Source organism: Haliotis cracherodii, unplaced genomic scaffold, assembly GCF_022045235.1.
Source record: "Haliotis cracherodii isolate W230 unplaced genomic scaffold, xgHalCrac1.p SCAF_13, whole genome shotgun sequence".
Lineage (NCBI taxonomy): Eukaryota > Metazoa > Mollusca > Gastropoda > Lepetellida > Haliotidae > Haliotis > Haliotis cracherodii.
In genome coordinates, this window is record NW_027266268.1 from 27,440,791 (window position 1) to 27,466,223 (window position 25,433).

The 25,433-nt window shown below is 39.1% G+C and overlaps 1 protein-coding gene across 1 annotated transcript; it reads left to right on the plus strand.

Annotated features, from left to right (window-relative positions):
- The first annotated feature begins 9,355 nt into the window (after positions 1-9,355).
- Positions 9,356-18,339, plus strand: LOC139459122 (uncharacterized). Its single transcript, XM_071240571.1, has 6 exons — positions 9,356-9,445; positions 10,023-10,090; positions 11,762-11,890; positions 13,274-13,348; positions 15,777-15,906; positions 18,028-18,339. Exons 1-6 carry the CDS (start codon positions 9,356-9,358, stop codon positions 18,337-18,339), a joined length of 804 nt encoding a protein of 267 aa, XP_071096672.1.
- The last annotated feature ends 7,094 nt before the right edge of the window (positions 18,340-25,433 follow it).

Below are 25,433 nucleotides of genomic sequence, written 5' to 3' on the forward strand. Positions count from 1 at the left end.
TTTGTTTGATCCCAGAGTTGTAGAGTAATTGTACAGTATTCCGTCAAAAATATTTCGGATAAAAAATAAAATCGTAAAATATTTTATGCTTTTGAGCATATCCATATTGCTTTTTTTGTCTACATTGATTTTTAATCCAGACATTTTGTAAAGTTTATTAAGTGTTTCTATAGCTGCACATAAGCTTTCATCTTTACCATTAAATATAATTCAGTATCATCATCATCATACTACCCAAGTTTGTATTCTTTGTCATTAACACTAATCCCTTCAATTTTATTATTATTTATAATCATACATCCTTGGGTTTCAGCTACGAGGAGGAAAATATATGGCGACAATGTCTCTCCTTGTCGACAGCCTCTTTCATTTGTAAAACATTCAGATGCCCATTTTGTATTATGTTTGATATAGTATCGTGTGTTAGTATATTCATGCACCTTATCATTTCTGGTCCAAATCTATATTTTTGAAAAACTTTGTTTATAAATTGTTTTGATACCGTATCAAATGCCTTTTCAAAATCTATCATCAGAAGTAATCCTGATTTATTTTGACTTTTGGATTCAAGGATAATATCGCATAACAGCTTTGTGCTTCCTGAAATAGATCTTCCAGGAATAAATCCCGATTGACCATTATGAATGAGCATTTCCAATGTTGATTTTATAGATTTGCAGTACTAATTATTTTATTGAGTGCATTCAATAAAGTTATTGTTCTCCATGTTTTTATCAATGTTCTGTCTTTGTTTGATTTTGGTATACAAGTTATAACTCCTCTTTTCATTGTCATACTCATTTTGTTATTGGCAGAAGTACTTTTTACATTTTACAAATCTGTATATCGAGATTTTAGTTCTTTCCCGAAAAACTTAAAACATTCAATAGGAAAGCCATCAATACCGAGGCTTTTATATTTTTTTCATGTTTTTAACCGCCAATTATATTTCTTCAAGCTCAATTTCTCGTTCTAATAAGTTTATTATTTGGTTGTCTAATGTTGGAGTCTCTTAATTTGTTACACCGTATCATCTTCAGTTATAACTTTATTCATCATTTTACTGACTTTATTTTTCTAAGTTGCAGAAATAACTTGTTGGTTTTTCTCCTTCCTCACACTATTTCATTCTTTTTCGAATTTTTATTCCTCTTATTTCATCTTCTTTAATATGTTCCATTTCTAATTTGTATTTTGATCATTCTGATAAACGTTTTTCATCTATTTGTTGAAGATTTCGCCTCATGTCATCTTCCAAAACGTTTATCTTACTTTCTAAGTCTTTTGTTTGATTGATTTTGGTTCTTTTAACGAATGAAGAAAATGAAATTCTTTTCTCTCTAACTTTCATAAAGAGGGTTACAAGAAATAAACTGTCATCTATTTTAAGTTTGCAGTCTAACTCACTTTGTTCATTATTCTCAAAAATATTCTTTTTTAGTTTCTTCTATAACTGTCTTCACCAACTCTGTATAATCTTTATTTAACATGAGTCAAGTGTTTAATTTCCAATACCCGCGTCCTCTTTCTTGATTATTTGTATCAGTAAAAGATAATGTTATGACTTAGTGATCACTTATATATGCGAGTAAAATATTTGTTTCCAATGTCATATTTCTTATGTCTTCGGACACAAAAAAGAAGTCCCGCCCAGCTTATTGGGCTTTTTTCCACCATGTAAAGTCTTTATTTAGTTCTCTCCATACATTTATCATATTTAATTATTATATTTTTTCCAATACTACCCATCTTGCTTTAGGGTTATATATATTTTTATAATTTTCTAAATCAACTGCAGGATTAAGAACAAGGTTCCAGTCACCCACAATAACTAATGACTCATTTTCGAAGTTGTCCCTATTATCAAACAGATTTTTATAAAAATCAGGGACATCACTGTTTGGTCGATAGAGATTAGTTAATGTTAGTCTTGTATCTTCTAGAGTTATATCAAGATTTTATATAATTGCCATTTTCATGCACTTTTGCGCTGTGAATTGTAATGTCTTCATTATAATAAACATTATAGCAACATCTCTAGCATTGGATTTATAAATATGGATTTATTGAATACAAATTAAAAATATAAACTTCTTTCGATACCTCAAAATTAGCATGTCGTTCACACAAACACGTTGCACATAAACACATCGATCTATCGATAGCTTTCACTTCAATGTATATATGGTGGCTGTCGATAACTCATTAGACTTGCATACGTTCGACATCAGAACAGCTTATCAAACATGATGAAATCTATTTCAGAACACACACAAGCCACTGTTTCAGGGCTACACAACCATCTTTCACAAAAATGAGCGGTCTCCCACACTCCTTCGGGTCGTACAATGCCGTCTAGTCTGTAGCTAAAAAGGTGGTATTCAACCACATCTCAGGGTGTTTCTGTTGGCAATGAGGTTGTGCATGCAGGCTGATTTACACCAGTTAATCATCACTTTAATGGTGAACATATTTACAGATCGGGGTTGTTCTCTGGGTTCATGCTATTTGTAAAGAGCCCTGTCACAACTACTTTGAGGTCATCGTTGTCGTCATAGCGCTTTCCACGAAGGTGTTCTTTCAGTTTAGAAAATCACTTGGTGCCAGGTTTGGTGAGTATGGAGGGTGAGGAAGCTCTTAGAACCGACATTGTCGCACAGCAACCTTTGCAAGTCGAAAGGTGTGAGAAGAGGCATTGTCATGAAGTAGTAGAACTCAGGCAGTCTCCTCTGCATCCCAGAACACAGTGGCCATAACTTTCGTCACTGATCTTGAAGTCTTGAATTTCTTTGTTGCTGGAGAAGTGAAATGGTGCCATTCCATTGATTGACGCTCTATCTCGTGATCATAGTAGCAGACCCATGTTTCATCACCCGTTACTAATATCTTTTTGAATGTGACGAAATCCTCCTTAATTAGCTCTGGTAATGTCAGTTCTTTTTTCCTTAATATCGGAATTAAGAAACTTTGGCACCCAACAAGCAGATATCTTATTCATTTGTAAATGTTCATTAATAATACTTTCAATGGATCCATGGCTTAGACCTGTGTCTTCCTCAAGTTCAGCAATGGTGATCTGACGGTATACGTTTTTCTATCTCCTTGATTGAATCTACATAGATGGAAAATGCGGGACGTCCAGACCTAGGGTTATCATCAAGGCTTGTTCTCCAAGCCGTAAACATAGCTGCCCAAAGTTGACCAGTGGAATAGCTAGGGCACTTATTCTCATTACACTTGCGGTCATGAATTTCCTGGGGAGTACTTTTCTCTGAGTCCAAAACTTGATGACTGCTCGGTACTCGTTATTTTCCATGTCTGTGTTTATTTGGACCCCTGTCACTTTCAACTGGCTGTCACTAATATACAGACGGCCTCAAAAGACCAAATGCACATGCAATAAACCACCCAAACAATGCACTACATTCACTAGTTCACTTTGTTGTGGCCCATTGTTAAAAGTTAGCCTGGCTTAGAACGTTTGACCAGTCCTCATGTCAACGTATTGGAGTTAATCAACAGTTTCTACTGAGAATAATTAAACGACATGCCTGCTCACTACTTCCATTTGTGCATACACTCCATTCTTACTATTTTCCTGAGGATTTCTTCTTTATTTATTTAAATTTATATAGTTTTTCTGCTCTATTTTGCCCAATGGCATCTGTTTAAGTGGATGATTGAGATTGCTTCTTCTCTGGTGTGGACGTTTTATATTTATAAATTTTCAGTCATATTTCATACACTCAGAGTGTAATACAGTATTGATTGATATGCTTGTATCGGTTACATGTGTGGGAGGAAAAGGTCAGTGGGGTGGGGATAGGTTAGCGGTGGGATTGCCCAGGCCTGCAATCAATCACATATGTATATGCTTGGAGTCGCATGGTGTCTCTGCACTTGTACACAGCAGACAAAATTAACAAAATATGTAAATGCGTCATAGTACACAGGATTTTCTGCTTCATCGATCACTTGATTGTCTGGTTTGTTTACAGGCCGCCGGCGTAAGGCAAAGATACTCACTTTTTCATGCAAATTGCGTGTGTGGCGGGTGCTACCACTAGGCCAAGACGTGATTACCCTTTTCGCGAACATCTGGTGTCAACACTGATTTTCACTGGTCCATTTATATTTGTTTGTTTGTTGTTTAACGCCGCATTCAGCCATATTCCAGCTATATGTCGGTGGTCTGTAAATAATCGAGTTTGGACAAGACAATCCAGTGATGGATATCATGAGCATCAATCCACGCAATTGGGAAACAATGATATGCATCAACCAAGTCAGCTAGTCTGATCCCCCGATCCCGTTAGACGCCTCTCACGGCAATTATAGTCGCCTTTTACGGCAAGTATGAGTTGCTGATGACCTATGTTACCCCGGATCTTCATGGGTCTCATTCGTATAATTTTCATGCCAAATGGACTGTTTCGGTGGATACTCGAGACTGCTTATTCTCTGGCGTTGGCTACGTATATTTGCAATACTAGTATCCCAAATTGAAAGGTAACACCTAACTCACTCGTGTCATGCAAGTGTCTATAAGGATGTCCATGTGGTCTTTACTATTATGAAAACATGCTTTCGTATATTATCAGGTATGTTTGTTGCCTGAGGCCGTCATGTCAACAGTGTCAGGCTTTGATATGGTGAACCTTACTGGCTGTATATTGACGTTAAAATGAAAACTTTAACATGGTGAAGCTTACTGGCTGCACACTGACGTTAAACTGAAAACTTTAACATGGTGAACCTAACTGGCTGCACACTGACGTTAAAATGAAAACTTTGACATGGTGAAGCTAACTGGCTGCACACTGACGTTAAAATGAAAACTTTGACATGGTGAAGTTAACTGGCTGCACACTGACGTTCGGATGAATACTTTGTTGACCAGTTAAAATAGAGAAGAAACTGCAGATACATAATTCATTTACAAAAACGCAGCATATATTCTTTAGAAAAACAAAATTCATTACGTGTTGTGCAATCTGTTGTTTTAGTAATATCATAACTGTTCATTTCGATCATCAATATATGTTCATGCAATAAAGTACATATTTATTGGTATGTACCAGGGGCAATAAGGTGAAGTTATCCCAACAGCTGCATTCATATTCCATGAAATGTAAGACATACTTGCTGGTGGCACTAATTAAACACTTCAGTGGTGTTTATTAAATGAAATGACATTGTGAATCATATTTAAGAATATTTTCGGAACAACGAACGCCTCCGTGGTCTTGAGGTAGAGCGTCCGCCCGGATTTCAAAATGACCGGGTTCGATCCCCGGCCGCGTTATCCCAAAAGACTCTAAAATATTGTACTTGTCTGGCGCTCGGCATTAAGGGGCTAAACCAAGGACTGGTCGGCTCGGAGTCAGTATACTGTGTCTGAGTGAGATATTCATGTTAAACAGCGGCATCGTATCTCAGTGGGCTTGCACTATTAATCGGCATCGGTCCGGACTTGTACAAGCTTGAACTTGTATGTAAGTGCAATAATCTTGGACGTGACGTTAAACCCCATTTCACTACCACACCTCTAAGAAGCAACTAGATCTAAGCGGCTGATACATTGACCTGACGTGTATAAACCAAATAGAATTAGCAATATTCTGGTTATATGACGACAGCCATTGATCGATTGGACCAACCAGACAAACCAGTAACTGAAAGCACGATAAGACGCTCTCAGTGAAGTCTCCGCCGGACTTGCCCCGATTATGTTTCTAGGTTTGTAGGCACCATACCCATGCTCGTGGGTTTCACTGAAGTGGAAAACTGCATCACTTTGGGCTTTCCTCCCACATTAAGATGACACGCCATGACATAACTGGAATACTGTTCACGCACTCACTCACTCACTCTCAGCCGGACCATCCGCTCCATTTTCGTCGCCTCTTACTCCAAGAACAGGGATCCAGTTCTATCCAAGTAACCCACTGGGATAGTTACAGGCTGGTTGTGCGTCATATTCATCACAACATTTGCCTAAAACGGTTACATTTGTCTTTAATGCGATTGACCACCATCACTCAAAAGAGACAAGAAGTTTGTATTTTCATTGTCACCGTTTCTCTCAACTCTCGTCACAACTATCTTATATCTTGTCCTCGGCCATTGACATGTCATTTACAAACTGCATCTTCATATCTAAATCATCGCGCGTTATACAATCTGTACATCGAATATGTGAATATATGAATTGTATAAATTGTAGTTATTTGTCACAGCAACACTGATTGCTATCGAAGGGGATATTTTGTCAGCGATATTTAGATATTAACTGAAGTGTTGTATGTCGTGTTTTCAAAACTTCAAACATTTCCAAATTTGACTCACCAGTGACAAGAATGATGTCTGATACAATTCCTTTTTTTTGACGTATACCATATGTTGCCGTGATTTTTTCAGGTGAACAATTGATTTGCCTTTGCATGTGTTTGTGACGGTGCCAATCGTACAATCGACTTTTTGGCAGGGATTTCTCATGAATATGGAAGGGGTTTTGTCGCTTTTATTTTGTCACTGGTTTGCATGGATGAGACTCGATTACAGTCAACTACGTTTATGACGAACACGGTTATAACGAAATGATGGATATTACGAACTAATGTTTTGGTCCCGGTCGTTTGTTTATATGCTGTATTTATTATGCTTAGTACGAACTACGGTTATAACGAACTAAAATTAGCGGTCCCTTTGAGTTCGTTATAACAGTATTTTACTTATTTACAGATTGTCGTGATATAGCTGTAATATGACAATGACGTTAAACAGCATCCATTCTTCACTTTACCCAGGGTGTCATAATACAGATCTTCCGATTATCCAAGTTCCTTTTTTATTGAAAATAGAACACCTGCACACCTCGCTATATGCATATGCAACGTTAGGTTTGAACTCACCACAACCTCATGCACACACCCTTCAGAACATCCCATACAACCTAATCAATTGAAGATGTGGATCGGTGACGGTGTGTGACATTGACACCCCAAGTAGGAACTTCACACAACAGCTGGAACATAGTTGTGAAACTGGTAAAGTTTACAGGAGGTCAACATTGCAACGTCGTCAACAGCATACTGCATGTTCCTCTGGGATAATACCAGTGTTATATTGCGGAGACATCATCCCAAATCTAGGGAGTTTCTTCCATCAACATTAGGTAACACGATGCGTGTTACGTGCCTGTGGTTGTGGATGGCGGCCGTGTTGGTGGCAGTGCTCGTTGCTGTCCTCAGTAGCCTACGTGATGTACTGGTTAGTGCCTTATTTGTAGAATTGAACTGATCTAAAGACAGGGGCGTAGGGATAGTCTTGTGACTAAAGAGTCCACTCATTCCCACATAGATACAATGTTTAAGGTCCGTCTTTTGCGAGGAAAAGTTGTCAATGAGCAAGGGCAAGGTGTAAAATATGCAGTGTTCGTAATCCCATGATCACTGTATCCCAACACGGCTAAGGGACGCAACTATGCACATCGTACTTGCAATTTGAGTGTACGGTCCAATATATTTAAAATATAAAACAGGACACATCACTGAATACTTTCTTAAAGGTGTTTCATTCGTACGAACGGGTTCTCCCAAATGTTAAGTAAATATATATAAGTTTTTGAACGTTTCCAAGGCAACAAATTGGACCTAGGTTGAAATGAAAATAAGGTTCGTTTCCATGGTGCAACTCATTTAGTGTACAGTATTTCTTCTATAAACTTTTGCTATTCATGAGTTTATATTTTAGATTGTGAGCTTCTATGATACTAAACATATTTGACTTGTTCGGTTCGAAAGAGGCTTTCCTTGACGGAAAAACTTTGTGAGAATATCATATATCATACATCACACAACCATGTTGAGCAACCATGTTGTACCCGACAGCTTATGCTTATTTTGAGAGGCGAATAAATATATCCGGTGTTCAGGATTGGAGACTTGGTTAATTGTTTGACATTGAACCCTGGCGGAAAGGGACGTTGTTCATAATGCAGTGTTTATTAAACGCAAACAAATCATCTTACATTAGTCTAGGAACTGTTTTAGCCCTTTGAGTTTTCAGTATACTTAAAAAAGATGTCATAAATGTGATTAAAACAGGCATGCCAAAAGAAAGTGGTTATAAATGTAGCTTATATGCGTTAGCGTGCATGGGATTCACAGCGGATGCATAGAAGACATACACGTATTTCTCTTTTTTGATGGGGTTGATGTGTACAGATGTCCATGTTAACGAGGTGACTATTACCGAAGGATATAATACAGTATCATGTTCTGTTTGCCACAATACATTCAAAGGAAGAAGATGTTGACAGTTTAACGACGAAATGAACATTTTAGAATTCTTGAGAAATCGAACTAAAGATGAGAATTTTGTTTGAAATCTAATGAAGTTAGATGCAGATGCATAACACGTTGTCTTGGATCTGCCCTTCAGGTAGTTATGCTGGTTTGTGTACTGACTAAATCCCTGTAGTTGGGTGACAAATGTTAAGAACAAGAATTAATGAAGCACGTGATTGGCAGAACTTGAGGGTCAGGGTAATTAACCCGGAAATGCTTCCAACTGTACGGTATATGTAGCTAGAGATACCAGACCTTCTGTTATTTAGTTGCCTTCATTAAACAATTATGAAGTAATTCAACTGGAAGTGCATGTTACATTCTTGTTACATTTGTTCAAAGAATCGGACTTCAGAACATATCAACATCTCCTGGCAACACACTTAATTCCTCTTTACAAACATTCACACCTGGAGGAAGCGCAAGCTTCAAGAAACTATCCACATCAGACGAGTCAAGCCATCCAACAATCGTGATCACGGAGTTTTCATCTCCACTGCATGGGACATTTAATTTCAGTCTGCTACCGATTCATTTATTCCATTGTATAAACACTTTACATGGTACCTACTTACCTGAGACAACTGTTATGTTAATCAATTCCCTCTTCGTTGTATGACGTCAATCTTGTCACAACTGATTCCATTTATATGTATCTAATTTTGTGTGTGTGTGTGTGTGTGTGTGTGTGTGTGTGTGTGTGTGTGTGTGTGTGTGTGTTGAAGATCTGAATCATCGTCTCTCTTAAATCGTTTCAAGAGTGGCTTTGTATCTAGTTATTGTACTGTTTATTATGTAATCAAAGGTGAGACGTAAATAAACAATTATCTGCCATCAATAATGGTCATGCATGCCTGGTGGAGAATAATGTTTGCACGCGGCCCAACGTTGATGTAAATGTACCACTGTACAGGTATCTTATCATATCTTAGTATCATATCTTTGTATCATATCATATTCAGTATGTGTTTCCCCAGCTGTCGAGGTCATCTCGTCTTCCTGGCATGGTGACGGACAGGCCTGATCTTGGCCACGTGTCGCCAGTCTCTGATGACATCGACCACCCCGTGAGCCGCATCCGCTCACTCAGTCTGGTAAGCTGTTATATACCACATACAAACCATTCAGAATATTTATGTATAGATTCCTCCAGGAAACCCTTACGCAACATTCAAATTTAATGATGATGTTTAGATATGTTTTTAAAATATTTCATACCTATTTGAACAGAATGCACTACCAAATCTTTGCCATGATGGTGCAAATGTATCTTCCAGGACCAAAATAAAAAGGAATTAGGAAGGTTTGGAGAAAATGGAAACCTGACTACTTTTCATGCTGTGAAGCATACTGTTTAACAAGTCATGACAGCATAATGTGTAGTGTCAAATACGAAAGAACGAGTATATACAAAAAACTATTTCCGGATTTCATTAATATTAAATAACATCTTCACATGACACTCATTGGTTTCGGTATTTAAAACATGCAACATTTCGAACGACATTCTTGATTTATCCATAACGGATGCACTTCGTATTTTGGCATACGTTGCAGCTTACAAACATATGAATAAGTAAAACACGATTCAACACGGTGCAACATTCAGTAAAATATTATCTAATTTAATTAGATATTTGATTTGCATAATTTGTTCGACTTGTTCGCCAGCTGCATCTTCCCCCCTGCGACGAGTTGCCAGAATTACCTGAGCGTTATCTGATAAACACTTTCCACAGGTGAGTTTACAAGGGTAGGTATGAACGATGTGTCAGTTCTTCGCAACGTTCACTAAAATTTGTGTTAAGCATAATCGCATATCGATATGTTGTGTAGAAACTACTACCATTCCAAGGTGTCAATTGGTATAGTCACTCATCACAACCCATCGGGCCATTCGTTTTCTATTTGTTTCTCATCTTCAACCAGCAAGAGAGCGAGCGGGCGGGCGGGCGAAATATAAATTTAAAAAAGAAATAAAAAATGTGTTTCGCTCATTGTGTAACGTATCTTAGACATTTTAAATAAAATCGACAAAAACCTTTTCCTATTCTCCTTCAAATCTTGGTAGAAAGAGCATGCTTGATTGTACCTCAAAAGTTATGAAATGTAGACACTAAGGGCTGGAGCTGCAAGAATATTGCCCGACATAAAGAGAAAGTTGACAATTGGATAGTTGAAGTCATCCCTCTTGTCATACTGTATTGTGGAAAGTGATCTGTCACTATGAATGTTTATGCATAGATATAAATTTTAAAAATGTAAAGCAGTCTCCCTGGTGACCATTATTTCTAATTCAGGTGGGTAAATCAGTGGAAGGGAATTGGCTATTTGATTGCTATTGAAAGATATTAGATCATCGATATACCTGAAGCTTCTTTGCCAAATTACCGAGCAGAAATTCTGATTCATATGCATAAAGAAACAGACCAGTAAGGAGGGGAGCGCACTAGTACCAGTCTTTAAATCTTTAAATAAATTGATGACGTATTTCGAGTCACTTTGCTTTGGAAACGTTAATAAACACATCTCAAGAAAGTTCAAACTGACCTAGGTTTTATATATGTGTGTGCAATGGTTATAAAATTGAGATACCAATACTTTCTGTTATCACACATCGGAATGAAAATTCAGGGAGGACAGTAGATGGAAAACTCAGAAAGAAAAAATACGGACAGCTTCGCATAAGAATATAGTAACGCCCAAAATAGTCGACAGAATAACAAGTTAATTAGTACAAAATATGATTTTTTTAATATTTCATTTGGAATATAATACATTTTACGTTATTTGCGAAAATAAATTTCAATAGTTATTTCTATTATCTTTGTTTACACCGTTTGATTTATTTGCATATTTAATAGGACAATGTTTTAACCAATACCTTCCATCAACAATGCCTCACCAGTGAGACACACCAGTGAAGTCAGTTCTTGCACGGTGAGACCCGTGAAGATCCGGGATAGAATGGGTCTTCAGCAACCTATGCTTACCGTAAAAGGCGACTATACTTGTCGCAAGAGGCGACTAACGGGATCGGGTGGTCAGGCTCGCTGACTTGGTTGATGCATGTCATCGATCCCAAATGCGTGGATCGATTGTCATGATATCAATCACTGGATTATCTGGTCCTGACTCGATTAATTACAGACCGCCGCCATATAGCTGGAATATTGGTGAGTGCGGCGTTAAACAACAAACCAACGACACACCAGTGAAGTGAATGCATACATATGAGACACACTAGTGAAGTCAATGTTTGCACAACAGTGAAATCAATGATTACACTTGGAACAACCTCCTTAAGAAGTGCTGACTCGTGACAAACACCAGTGAAGCCAATGTATAAGACAAACGGCAGAGATATATTTTTGTATTTCACTTCGTGCATTGCCTCGTGTCTTCAACAGTTATATGTCCAATATCAACTTTCTGTGCGAACGTCAGCTACGGATGGGGGGACTGGGTGAAGATGGCTGGGACGTTTGTGATGATGACAGGCCCCGCCCCGCCCCTCCTTGTCTGGTGTACTCGGTCGGGTGAGTGGATGATTCAGAGGTTTATAGTATGTGATGAGATCTCAAAACAGCATGCATACGTTCACAATTATACATCATTGCTTTGACTACGGGACTTTCCAAATGTTGCTGAAATGAACTGATTTGAATTATTAATTTAAACATATCTTATTGAGAAAAATCAAATGGATTAGGCACAAGTGACACACTTACGAGGCCTTCACCTATATACATTTCATTGTGATATGTGAATAATATATGTACAGTGCACAGACATTATATACACGTAATACATATGGCACATGGAAATATAAAACATCGAAAACACGATAGAAATGTCAAGTAGCTGGTGATAAATAATTCTTGTAACATGAAATTAGATTTAGAATCTAGATTGATGGACTTATAAAAAATTAAGTTACTTGGTTCTTTAAATAGATTTTTGTTAACATTTACAATTGCTGCTAAACTGGGGTGAGCCAATGTATTCATAATTCTGATAAAGAAATATTGTCTTATTGAAGTATATTTCTTAGAAGAAAAAAAAGAAGAAAAAAGTGAAAAGTATTTTCGCATAGTGAACCGCAGGGGCAAGAAATAAGGTCCGACAAATAAACTCCCAATAAAGCATTCAGATTGCTGCATTTGTGTCTAAGTCTTTTGTGTAAAATATTTATTTCACGTTTTCTATAGCTGAAATAACATGGACATCTTATAACATTTGGATAAATGGTTTTTTTTAAAATTCAGCTATAGAAGTACTTCATTTGTGAATTCCACTGTTTTAATGAATCTATAATAAATGGCGTCAGGCAATAAATACTTACTTTTTGTGGAGATTTTGTCAGTGGCGGGTGTCGCCTGTTGGGCAGAACTTGCTTACCCTTTTCGCGAACACCTGGTGTCATCACTGATTTCCATCTAAATGTCACAGCTATTTTGCCCTTAACACCAAATGGAATCTATTTCGGTGGACGCTATATGTATTATTTGTTCTATGCTCTTCTCTCTTCACATGGATAAGGGGCGGTCGGATAGCCTAGTGGTTAAAGCGTTCGCTCGTCATGCCGAAGACCCGGGTTCGATTCCCGACATGGGTACAATGTGTAAAGCCAATTTCTGGTGTCCCCCGCCGTGATATTGCTGGAATATTGCTAAAAGCGGCGTTAAAATATACCCACTCACTCACATGGATAATAACAACAAAAATGGCCCAAACCAAACTGTGTAACTTAGGTTTTGGTGTGAATAACAGTATTTGGAGCAGTAACACATACACGGTTTCACAAAGGTCCATTAATTAACGTCATTATTCCGCTCTGGTGTATAGTGCATTATATCATATTAAAATGGTGTAATGGTTTGAACCAGCTCATGTTATAATAAACAGTAACACCATTCCAGAACGTCACTTGGATCCACCTTTGATGACGACGTTCGGCGCCTCTACCGTTGTGATGTTGTTGCGTTGAGATCTCAGTAAGTAGCGAAATGTGCCCACTCACCTGCAGTAAGTGTTAACCACTACAGGGGTTGAATGAGTGAGAGAATTGCGCAAGCAAGTGTGATGCATGTCTTAGACGTTTACCACTCGATCACAGGTATCGTGTTGAAACATCAGGTTTCTTGTACGCCAAACAAAACGCAACTCTGCGGCGCCTTGGACGACTGGGCCAAACGTGTCCCCTCGGGGGTCTTGCTACTAAATATACCTTTCTACTCGTTTTCGTGTTTTATCAATAATGGCCCCCGTGGTTATGCCTGGATCGGCTAGGTTCCCAGCAGCCTATGCGTGTTATGATAGGCGACGTACTAGCTCGGGTATTCAGGCTCGGTGACTGTCCTGATCGCATGAACGTTCCTCGTAATATCAAACACTGGTTTGTCTCTCATACTCAGTAATATTGCTTAGTCTGGTGTTTAAACAACAAACATATTCAATTATTAATTTAATATAGTTTTTATATTATATCTAATTCATGCATATCTTTCAAACAATTTGTCAATATATGGCATCTGGTAATTATATCCTTGAAGTTATAGGTTCAGCAACATGTTATGAAAAGCGTGTGTATTAATTTTAACTTGTGTATCGGAAACGTATACTGTGAAAACTACAGATTAACGAATGACACTATTAACACAGCTATACTATTCAAAAGAAGTTAAAGAACACCTTTTTTTCATAATGCTATAGTGAATCTGTCATGGTAATTTGAAAGAATCGGGTGTTCTTTAACTTATTTTGAGTAGTATGCATTCTGTATTCTTTGCTACTAAGATCTATAGTATAAGTGTCAGGATGACAACACAACATACATTCATAAAACTGTTGAAGTACTGTTAAACAACTGGAAAGGAAAGGAAGAGAATTTATGGATGTCAACGTCTTTATTATGAGGAACACAACGTTTCGGAGTATATGTTTACTCCTCCAACAGGTGTGTATCACTTCTAAATGCCTTTCAAAGACTTGATACGACATCAACATGGAGACGATGCAGTAACATCCATCATCCCGATGAAAGGGTAAACATATACGCCGAAAAGTTGTGTTCCTCGACATAAAGAAGTTGACATCCATATATTCTCTTCTTTATGTGTATCACTTCTAAATGCCTTTCAAAGACTTGATACGCCATCAACATGGAGATGAAACAGTAAAATCCATCACCTGTTGAAGGAGTAAGCATATACTCCGAAACGTTGTGTTCCTTATAACAAAGACGTTGACATCCATATATTTTCTTCTGTATGTGTATCACTTCTAAATGCCTTTCAAAGACTTCATACGCCATCAACATGGAGTTGAAGCAGTAACATCCATCACCTGTTGAAGGAATAAGCAGATACTCCGAAACGTTGTGTTCCTCATAACAAAAACGTAACATCCATCACCTGTTGAAGGAGTAAGTATATACTCCTATACGTTGTGTTCCTCATAACAAAGACGTAACATCCATCACCTGTTGAAGGAGTAAGTATATACTCCTATACGTTGTGTTCCTCATAACAAAGACGTAACATCCATCACCTGTTGAAGGAGTAAGTATATACTCCGAAACGTTGTGTTCCTCATAACAAAGACGTTGACATCCATATATTCTCTTCTGTATGTGTATCACTTCTAAATGCCTTTCAAAGACTTCATACGCCATCAACATGGAGTTGAAGCAGTAACATCCATCACCTGTTGAAGGAGTCAGCAGATACTCCGAAACGTTGTGTTCCTCATAACAAAAACGTAACATCCATCACCTGTTGAAGGAGTAAGTATAAACTCCGAAACGTTGTGTTCCTCATAACAAAGACGTAACATCCATCACCTGTTGAAGGAGTAAGTATATACTCCTATACGTCGTGTTCCTCATAACAAAGACTTGACATCCATCACCTGTTGAAGGAGTAAGTATATACTCCTATACGTTGTGTTCCTCATAACAAAGACGTAACATCCATCACCTGTTGAAGGAGTAAGTATATACTCCGAAACGTTGTGTTCCTCATAACAAAGACGTAACATCCATCACCTGTCGAAGGAGTAAGTATATACTCCGAAACGTTGTGTTCCTCATAACAAAGACGTAACATCCATCACCTGTTGAAGCAGTAAGTATATACTCCGAAACGTTGTGTTCCTCATAACAAAGACGTAACATCCATCACCTGTTGAAGGAGTAAGTATATACTCCGAAACGTTGTCTTCCTCATAACAAAGACGTAACATCCATCACCTTTTGAAGAAGTAAGTATATACTCCGAAACGTTGTGTTCCTCATAACAAAGACGTAACATCAATATATTCTCCTAATTATATGTATCATTTCTAAATGTCATTCAAAGACTTAACTGGAAAGTGCATGAGAGTAGCATAACCTTATAAATGTTGACCTTCTGTCGCTACTAGCCCTGTTGAACACTACCGCCGTGCTCCTGGGCTGACGGTGATGAGGGCAGGACTGGGCGTTGTCTACACAGGGAACAGATGGGAATTTCTCACCCTCCGGACACTTCGGGGACGCCTTAATCAAACACATGTGAGTAGGGGTTCAAAGTGCACCTGTTGTTTCACCTACAGCAGCGGTGTTAGTGTACACTCTATGGTATGGGTGCACACGAATGTCTGTTGGTACACATTCTACGCTTTGATATTATTTGGAGAATTGAACCCTAGTCTCCGGTCCGGTGTGACGAGTGGACGCTTTAACCATTAGGCTACTCCGCCGTCCCTGGTATAACTGCAATTGCATTAAGGTAGAGATGACACTCACTGTGGTTGGTCCCTTACGATGTTTACCTTACTTGACTTCCATTGCAGAAGGGGGCACGGGTGGACCAGTCGTCTAAGGCGCCGCGATTCGCTGTGCAGAGTTGCGTCCATTGGGCACGTCAGAAACCTATGATTGTGGGTTCGAATCCCGGTTCGCCCTGATTATGTTTCTAGGTTTGTCAGCACCATACCCGTGCTCGTGGGTTTCACCGAATTGGTAAACGTCTTAGACCTGCATCACTTTGGGCTTTCCTCCCACATTAAGCTGACAACGCCGCGATATAACTGGAATATTGTTAAAAGCGGCGTTAAACCCAGCTCACTCACTCACTCACTCACTCACTCACTCCATTGCAGAATGTGTACAAAACTGAATGTATTTTAAGTCATTATTAAGCCTTCTTTACTGATGGTTTCCTTAATCCAGATTATGAAATACACTCAATAATATAATTTCGATCAGCTTAAACATATCAATGCTCATGGCGTATATTACATTGAGAGCATTAGTTTTTATATAATCATGACTTATCCGACCATATCATAAGCATGTGTTATTAATCACCATCAAATAGTGATGTTACCAGGTGTTCACGGGTAGGTAAGATCATCTTGTCCCACCTGTGGCAACCGTGACAAACGCATGCAAAGCCAAGGTAACTGTTCAATTGAAAGTACACTTGAACAATGGTACTAGTCAGTAGGGAATTTCTTCGGACATCATTTTTGTCTCTAAAGTGGCAAATTTGGAAATATCCTCCACATGACACCAGCATATGAAACACTGTTAGCAGTATTAACGCTCCCTTTATTTGTCCATGATCAATTAATATTGGCGGTTTAGCGGTTCACAAATAAGGTCGCATTCTAGCAACATTTATTTCATATACGCTTGATTTTCCTTTACAATATTTGCATCTGCTTAAAAAAGTCATTTACCAGATAGGGATAGATACCATAATTGAATTATGCATGTTTTATTAGAAGAGATGTTGATCGATGAACGGTAGTAGCGGTATTATAGCATTTTCATTGATGTACTACGAATAAAATTTCAATCCCAGACGAATTATGCGGTAAAACTATCAAACTTCTGCGGTAGAATCAACCAAATGCTGCAGCTAAAAGTACAAATTTGCTGTAAAATCATAACCACTTCCTTCTTACGAATTGAGACAAACTCTCTCTTTTTCTTTAAAAATCATAATCTCTTGTATTTAAACATTTCAGATTTGGTTTAACATGTCTACTTTGTTTAGTCATGATACCACAAGAACATTTGAAAGTAAGAATTCTAATTTCTTTTTAATGAAAGATTCATATTGTGTATGTTTGAAGCGCATGTAAAATGTTTGGGCATCGTTCGAGAGCAAATTCCGATAGAAAAGCTTGAAAACAATGAAGATTAGTGTATTTAATAATATAAAAATCCGCGATTCTTCTACAATTCGGCTGTTAGTTTCATTTTCTATAAATCGTCTGGGACATGCAAAATCGAAAGTGATACTCTGTTTATCATATATTTATTCACATGTTTACCAATGATTGATATGAATACAAAAATGTAACAATTATTAATGAACACCCACTTCATCCACTCACCATGTCCTTAATATTCGTCTGCATACTTTATCCATGCCCTAAAACATGACCTATGTTCGTCTTGAATAACTACCACAGCATTTGAGTACTTCCTATTCGGGGGCGGTCGGGTAGCCTAGTGGTTAAAGCGTTCACTCGTCACGTCGAAGACCCGGGTTCGATTCCCGACATGGGTACAGTGTGTGAAGCCCATTTCTAGTGTCCCCCGCGGTGATATTGCTGGTATATTGCTAAAAGCAGCGTAAAATAGAAAAAAACCCACACTCACTCACTTCCTATTCGACAGCGCACGCTGGATATTCTAAAAATCGACTCCCATGATGAAGATAATATGGCCTTCGAGTTACTGGTAACGGCACGCGACCTGTCACACGTCAGACAGCTGTTGATTGAGTTCAGAGGGAGGCCAAGCACCACCTCCACTCTCCTCCGTCGTCTGAAGGTGATGAGGAAAATCCATGATGCGGGCTTCAGGAAGTTCTCGGTCCAGGCAAAGAAGAATTGTTCTTATACAGAACCGTCCTTACCTTATGAAGTAACTGGTTGTTACAAAATGCACCTTGTCAACACAAACTCCGGGGACTTCCAGCGTACATAGTGTTCACAACGATTGGGCATTAAAGCAAACTTCATCATAATAAATAATAATAATAATAAACTTATAACTGTATTTGTGTTGGCTTTGTTTTAATTACATATTTAGTGTGTTTGTGCATGGCGTGAAATTTGTCTGAACCTCTTTATTTGACTGACTGACATCGTACGGCTGATATCGTCATTATTTGATAAACACATGCTTATGATAACATAAAATGTCCTCTGCTTTTATGCAGAGATGTTGAGAATGGTTTATCGCTTCTATTTGGATGAGTGAGTGAGTTTTGTTTGAAGCCGCTTTGAACAGTTTTCCAGTTATACTACGGCATGTCAGCTTAATGTGCGAGCCACGCCTGAAGTGATGCAGGGCATGGTGCTCACAAACCTAGAAACATAATCGGGGCGAACCGGGATTCAAACCCCACACTTGTTGCAAGCGTGCCCAAGGGACTCATCTCTGCAGTGCGACTTGCGGCCACTGAGGCGACTGATCCATCTGGGCCCCATCTATTCAGATGAATTTATGACAAGAGTTTTTATTGTTTGTTTGTTTGTTGTTTAACGCCGCACTCGGCAATATGACATCATGAGCATCGATCCACGCAAATGAGTTACGATGACATGCATCCACCAAATCAGCGAGCTCGATCACCCCATCCCGTTAATCGCCTCTTTCGATAAGCAAAGTCGCCTTTCACGGCAAGCATGGGTTGCTGAAGACCTATTCTATCCCGGACCTTCGCGTGTCTCAAGATTTTTTAATTGAATTCTTGAACTCTCACTACGTATTTCAAAACAAGAAGTGTTGAGAATTCAGGCTGTGATAACTATGTTCTTGGTCTGCATTATAATGTTTATCGAATAGGGAATAAACTCAGGGAATACAAAAATAACCTTGTGAAGTAAACCCTTCATGCTGCGGTTGATTTCCAGGCATTCAATTTCTCTGATCACGAGATTAAGTGAGTGAGTGAGTGAGTTTGGTTTTACGCCGCTTTTAGCAATAATCCCGCAATATCACGGCGGGACACCAGAAATGGGTTTCACACATTGTACCCATGTGGGTCCTTGGGTCCTTGGCGAGACGAGCCAACGCTTTAACCACTAGGTTACCCCACCGCCCCAAGGAAGAATTAAGCCTAAACATGTTCTTGAATTCAACACTTCTTGTTACTCGTACGTTTAGCAACCGAGATGCCAGCTTGAGACCGTACTTGTTAAGATTTCCGTGCCTAGTACGTTCCCGTCACATGATTCGGAATATTGCTCATGGGACAGGAACAAGTCACGACACCCGTGTCATATGTGCCATGAAAGCTTTACACAGGGATTTCCGTCAATATAAAACACGTCTCTCTGTAAGACCACCGGACAGCCTGGAGACACGTTTTTATGCGATATGTGCAACGATTTGCAATGTGCGACGTTTAGCAGGCAGCACTAACCTCAATCAACCCTCACACTGAGTGTTTCGGTACTCAAAGAAGACTCGATGAATGGCAATTATTGTCCGTCACCAACGTTTGTGACGTCACCAGCTCCACCAGACTGAAACAGTTACATTGAGAAAAGGCATTTGAACCTAAGATCTAAGCGAGCTGTTGTCTGAGAGAAAATCAATCATCTCATGCAGACATTATACATGTAGTAACTCTTTCTTTGGCTAGCGAGCTGTTGTCTGAGAGAAAATCAATCATCTCATGCAGACATTATACATGTAGTAACTCTTTCTTTGGCAGTCACGAGAAGAAGGACCTGAGGGATAAGAATAGGTAAGAGCTGACTTAAATAAGGATCCGTTGGCCAGACGCTAATTGTTTGCCATCACACCCAGGTGACGTGGTGAATTAATCCTGACAGCAACCACTGGCCCATTCTTGATAAGGTAATGCATTATCGCTTGTAGCGGCATAAAACGACAAACAAAATGATTTCTGGATCTGCTGACACTTTCTTTAATGTTCTTGTCCTACATTTTCAGGAGGGTTTTAAAAAATCAGTGATCATTTCATGCTTTTTTAACATGATTAAACTATTTATAAGCCTTTTTTTGTCCCTTTATATTGCTTTAATCCGTCTTTAAGAGAGTGAGACCTATAGTATTGTTTGAACTTTTGACCGACATGAGATATTATCAATTTAAAGACCGCCGTCAAACAGCTTGAACAATGCTGAGGGCGGCGTTAAATAACATACAAACATACAAAACAGATCCTTGCTTGACAATTGTGTGAAGATATGCGTTTTCCATCTGAACAATAGATTTACCTTTGCATGTGCTTATGAGAGGTGCCTAGTGGGGCAGGATGCGCTCACCTTTTCGCGAACACCTGGTATCATCACTTTTAGGTAGTGATTCATGAACACTTACTCGTGATATAGTCGGAATCGTACAATCGAGATTTCTTCAAGATAGATATGGATGGAATTTTGTCGCCTCTCCAGCGAATGGGACGTCTTCCAGAAAGCGCTGCCTAGTTAAACCCACCAAGAACGTTTCGGATTTCCAAACACTACAGTCTTCTGCATTACCCAGATTGTCAGAAGGGTTGTATTCCTGGCAATAAACCCGGGTACACTCCAAATGTCAGTCAACAGATTTGGGGGGTACCAAACCTAAGGCACCGAAAACAATGGGGAGTCGGACAACCTGGTACTTGGGATGCAAGCGTGACTTTTCGAAAGCGAAGTCCGCATGTTTCGCCTGAATCTTGTCAATCACATTTGTGTCAAAAGAGACAGAAAATTCAATGATATAAATGATTTCATTGGATTTATCAAAAAGGACAAGACCAGGCTTGTTGGCCTTGATAGGTCTGAGGCTGTATACGGGCCTATTACTATTATATGTATCGTTTTCCATGATGCCCTCTACATATTCTGGGTCGTACCATGGATGTACCTCTGTGTTAAAAATACAATCATGGCGAAGACGGTTATAAAGGATCGAGCCACTTCATCATGTCGCTTAAGATACTGTGTTTATGCCAAAGCTGGGTATCAACTGACAATGTGTTGGAAAGTCTCATTAAATTTATTGCATATTCTACATTTCATATTTACATTTTGATGCAAATTCACACATTGACGGTTTCGAGTTGGAAGTGATTGATCCTCAGCAGCAAACAGAAAGCTTTCTCTTTCAATTTTCAGGCCGGCCGACTTCATCCAAGTGAATGACTCTGCAGGGTTTCTAATCTTCTCAACACAATGAACATAAACTCAATGCAGTTGTTGTTCAGTCTGGGCTGATATGATATGTCACTTCGCTTGGTTGACACTCATTTGTGTACCGTCAATCTGTACAGAACCATCAACAAAATCAACACCAATATTGAGTTTATGTCCCACATATTTGGCTCGTTTAAGTAAACTGTAGAAGGCCTCGTTTTCATCATGAGTCTTGACATGCTTCGCATGAGGATCATCAGACAAATAAATGTGTGCAAAAGTGCACAAAGCAATTATATCATGAAGAGCCTCGTCGTTGATCAAACCACACCCTCCCATTATGATTGGTAAATATAAGCGAATGAGGGAAAAGAGAGGGTGGTGGGATCTGACATGATTCTTCGTGTGATGGTGTCAATACCCTGAATTTCTTCTTTCGTCCAATCAACAACAACAAAAGAGTATGAAAGGACGGGGACAGCATAAGTATTTGTGGCTTTAACTTTATTGCGAGCGTTTGTTTTACTTCAAACCTTTTCGTGAGCTTTTTCTGTCTCATGATGCCGACCGTTTTCTTTCTCCTGATTTGACTGTGTAAAAATAATATAGGAATGTTGTTAATGGACATAATGTTTTTGAATCTCTAGACTTCCTAGACATTCAATATTTAATTATGTATAACGTGTGTTTTTCTCTTGTAAATTTCATTTACAACTCCAAGATCTCTTTCAAATATTGATTTGTAATAAAAATGGAGAGACGACACGAAGCTGCACCACAACCAAATAACTGGCATTACAGGTTTACGTACATTGCAAACGGGACGCATTCCAGGTTTTCTTTTCATCAAAGTTTTAAGTAAAGTAGGCAGACAATGTCGACTTTCAGGAATAGAGCATTCACTTTGTGAAAACAAATCGTAAGCACTAAATCTGGTACTGACAGGGCCTGAGAAATGATTGTTTTGACCGCTCCAAGAAAGAAATAGTCAATGATTTGGTACAATCTTACAGCTGTAAAGGGATGTAAATTCACCGGATTGCATGTTATCATTTCTTGACTTTCCTCCCGTTCTGACCCATTTGATGGCGCCTGCAAGTGTCGGATCATAAAACTGTTCACGCCTCCAATCCTCAGGAGACATGCTCTTCAGGTCATGACCTGTATCACCAACACCTACCGACTCTGAGGACATGCTTAAGCACTCAACATAATTGGGTAAGAAACAGACTGACAGATAGCCTGAACAGATTCTGTGGAAATCTGAATATCTGCAGGCTCTTTTGCATGATCTCCTGGAATCCGCGACAGCACATCCGCATCAATATTTTTTTCGATCAAAATTGTAAGCTGACAAGGCAGCTAGCCATCTGTGGCCAGTTGCATTGAGCTTTGTGGTAGTCAGAATATATGTCAGTTGGTTGTTATCCGTATATACACTGAATTGGTTGCCAAAGAGGTAATCATGGAACTTCTCAGTGATTGACCATTTCAGAGCAAGAAATTCCAGTTTGTGGGCTGAGTAGTTCTGCTCCGACTTTGCCAATCCTCGGCTGGCATAGGCAATGACTCTCTGTTTACCTCCTTGATTCTGGTATAGTACAGCACCTAGGGCACGTTGACTGGCATCGATATGGAGCTCAAATGGGAGTAATCACAGTAACCTAGTACTGGCGGTGATGAAAGTCTATCCTTCAACTCCTGGAATGCTGCTTCCTGAGGATCTCCTCAAAACCAGTCCACTGAAGATTTTCCTTTCTTGTCTTTTGGGCTAGGCATTAATTGGGATGGAGGTTTAGATATCTTGGAGAAATTCTCTAAAAACTAAAAACTTCCTTACATCAAAATGTTTGGTAGGCCGTAGTCAATTTCTGATGGCTTCTACTTTTGCAGGATCTGGTTCAACTCCGTCCTTGGAAATGATGTGTCCAACAAAGGCAACTTTCTCTTTGAAGAAATCGCACTTATCTGGAGCCAGTTTTAAGTTGCATTGGCGCATGCAATCAAAATCTTTGGTGAGACGTTCTAAGTGTCCCTCACAGCTATCAGCAAATATTATAAGATCATCAATATATATCACACAGATTGATAAATGCAAATCTCCAAAACAATCTTCCATGAAACATTGAAATGGACTGTTGCAAAGTCCTAACGGAAGCTTATTATACTCAAGGAAACTCAAAGGGCCAACTGTAAAATCAGTGCGCTTCTTATGTTCTTCTGCAAGTTCTACTTGTTAATATCCAGACTTCATGTCCAACTTAGTGTAAAACTTACTGCCAGCTAGACAATCTAAAATTTCCTTAATCCTTGGTAAAGCAAAACTGTCCCTAATAGTGGAATTGTTTAGTTGTCTGAAGTCCGCGCACATTCTAAGTTTTCCATATGTCTTCCTTCAAAGGACAATGTGATCTATGTATAACTCCACATGCTAGCAAATGTCTAAGATGATCTTTCACCTCTTGAAACATGGCTGGGGGAATATGTCAATGCCTTTGTTTAAAATGAGTTTTATCCATAAACTCGATACGATGTTGTACTGCAGTTGAATGACCAAGATCTAATTCTCCACTAGAAAAGACATCAATGTACTTTGAGATAAGTTTAACAGCTTTAGCCAATTCTTCAGGGGTAAGTCTTTTATCATTGGCATCAGTAAGGCTCAAAATAGACTCAGTATTGGATGACTGACTCAGCTTGGACTCTTCTACAGATACTGGTTGAGTTTCACAGAGTACAGCTCTAGGTGGACCAACAACAGTACGAGTGGTAACATTTGACAAGTGTACTTGGATTGGAAGCTGCTTCCTATACTTGTACAACATAAGTGAAGGAGACACATCTATGTCTGATGGAATAGTTGAACTCTGACATGACTTTAGTGTAGCAAGAGCTTGGGGATAACTGATTTCCTTGTCAACATAACCCTGGATAATGACTTGTGAACAAAGAATAACTATGTTCCTGTCTTCAGCATTCTTGACAAGTCCTAACCTCCAATCATTCTTTGCTAACTCCTTCTCACTGATGACCATATTCCTATATGTCAAATACCATGGGGTATGAAGTGATGCTTTCAAGGATGACAAGATATTGGTACCCAGCAAGATTGGCACTGACAAGTTATAGCTACTCTCTGTGACAACTAGTAGTAAACAAGGCAAAGAGTCCATTGATGCAAGGCCTGGGCCTAGCAACTCACTCTCGACATACCCTACGTATGGCAATGTTCCACCATCTGCACACTCCAAAATACGGTCAAGTTGATGCATTGGAAGATGAGATGATTGATGTCTGTAGAATGATTCACTAACAGTAGATACTGTGGAACCTGTATCAAGTAAAGTTGTGCATACTTTACCTCCCACTGTAACACTGACTTTATTTGCTTTCCTGATCAATCCTTCTGGAGTTGGTGTTCTGGAGTGGTCGGCGTTTGCTTTGTTTGGTCTGGTTTGCTTGTGGATTGGCCCATGGAGACAAAGGTGATTCATGGGCGAATGTTTAAAGTCCAGTTGTGGTCCATGATAACACTACATCCGTGCCATAAATGACCTATCTGTCCACATAACCAACAGACAATACCCTGCCTACCATCTGGAGGAACAGCTCCCTGATAAGGTAAGCGTGAAGGGCCATATGTAGGTTGACCTCCAGCGCTGAACTGACCCCGTCCATTATTGTTCCAAGGTGAGACATATTATTAGATCTGCCAAGAGTAGAAAATGAGCCACGATCAGGTCGGCCTCTTCCTCTAAATCCTGAAGATATAGTGAGAGTGAGAGTGGGAATGTCAGCTAATTGCCTTTTAATGGCACCAAACTCTGCTGTTAACTGTTGAACCATGCCCTTCAATTCCTGGTAATCATTTCAGAAGACTTAGCAGCCACTTTAGGAGGAATTGGCTTCTTTGAAGATGCTAAG

Bases quoted from the DNA above. Each gene is read 5' to 3' on its own strand.
- LOC139459122 (XM_071240571.1), top strand. From the start codon at position 9,356: ATGGTGACGGACAGGCCTGATCTTGGCCACGTGTCGCCAGTCTCTGAT. The intron at 9,446-10,022 runs GTAAGCTGTTAT...CTTGTTCGCCAG, and splicing joins GCATCCGCTCACTCAGTCTG to CTGCATCTTCCCCCCTGCGA. The intron at 15,907-18,027 runs GTGAGTAGGGGT...CCTATTCGACAG, and splicing joins GACGCCTTAATCAAACACAT to CGCACGCTGGATATTCTAAA.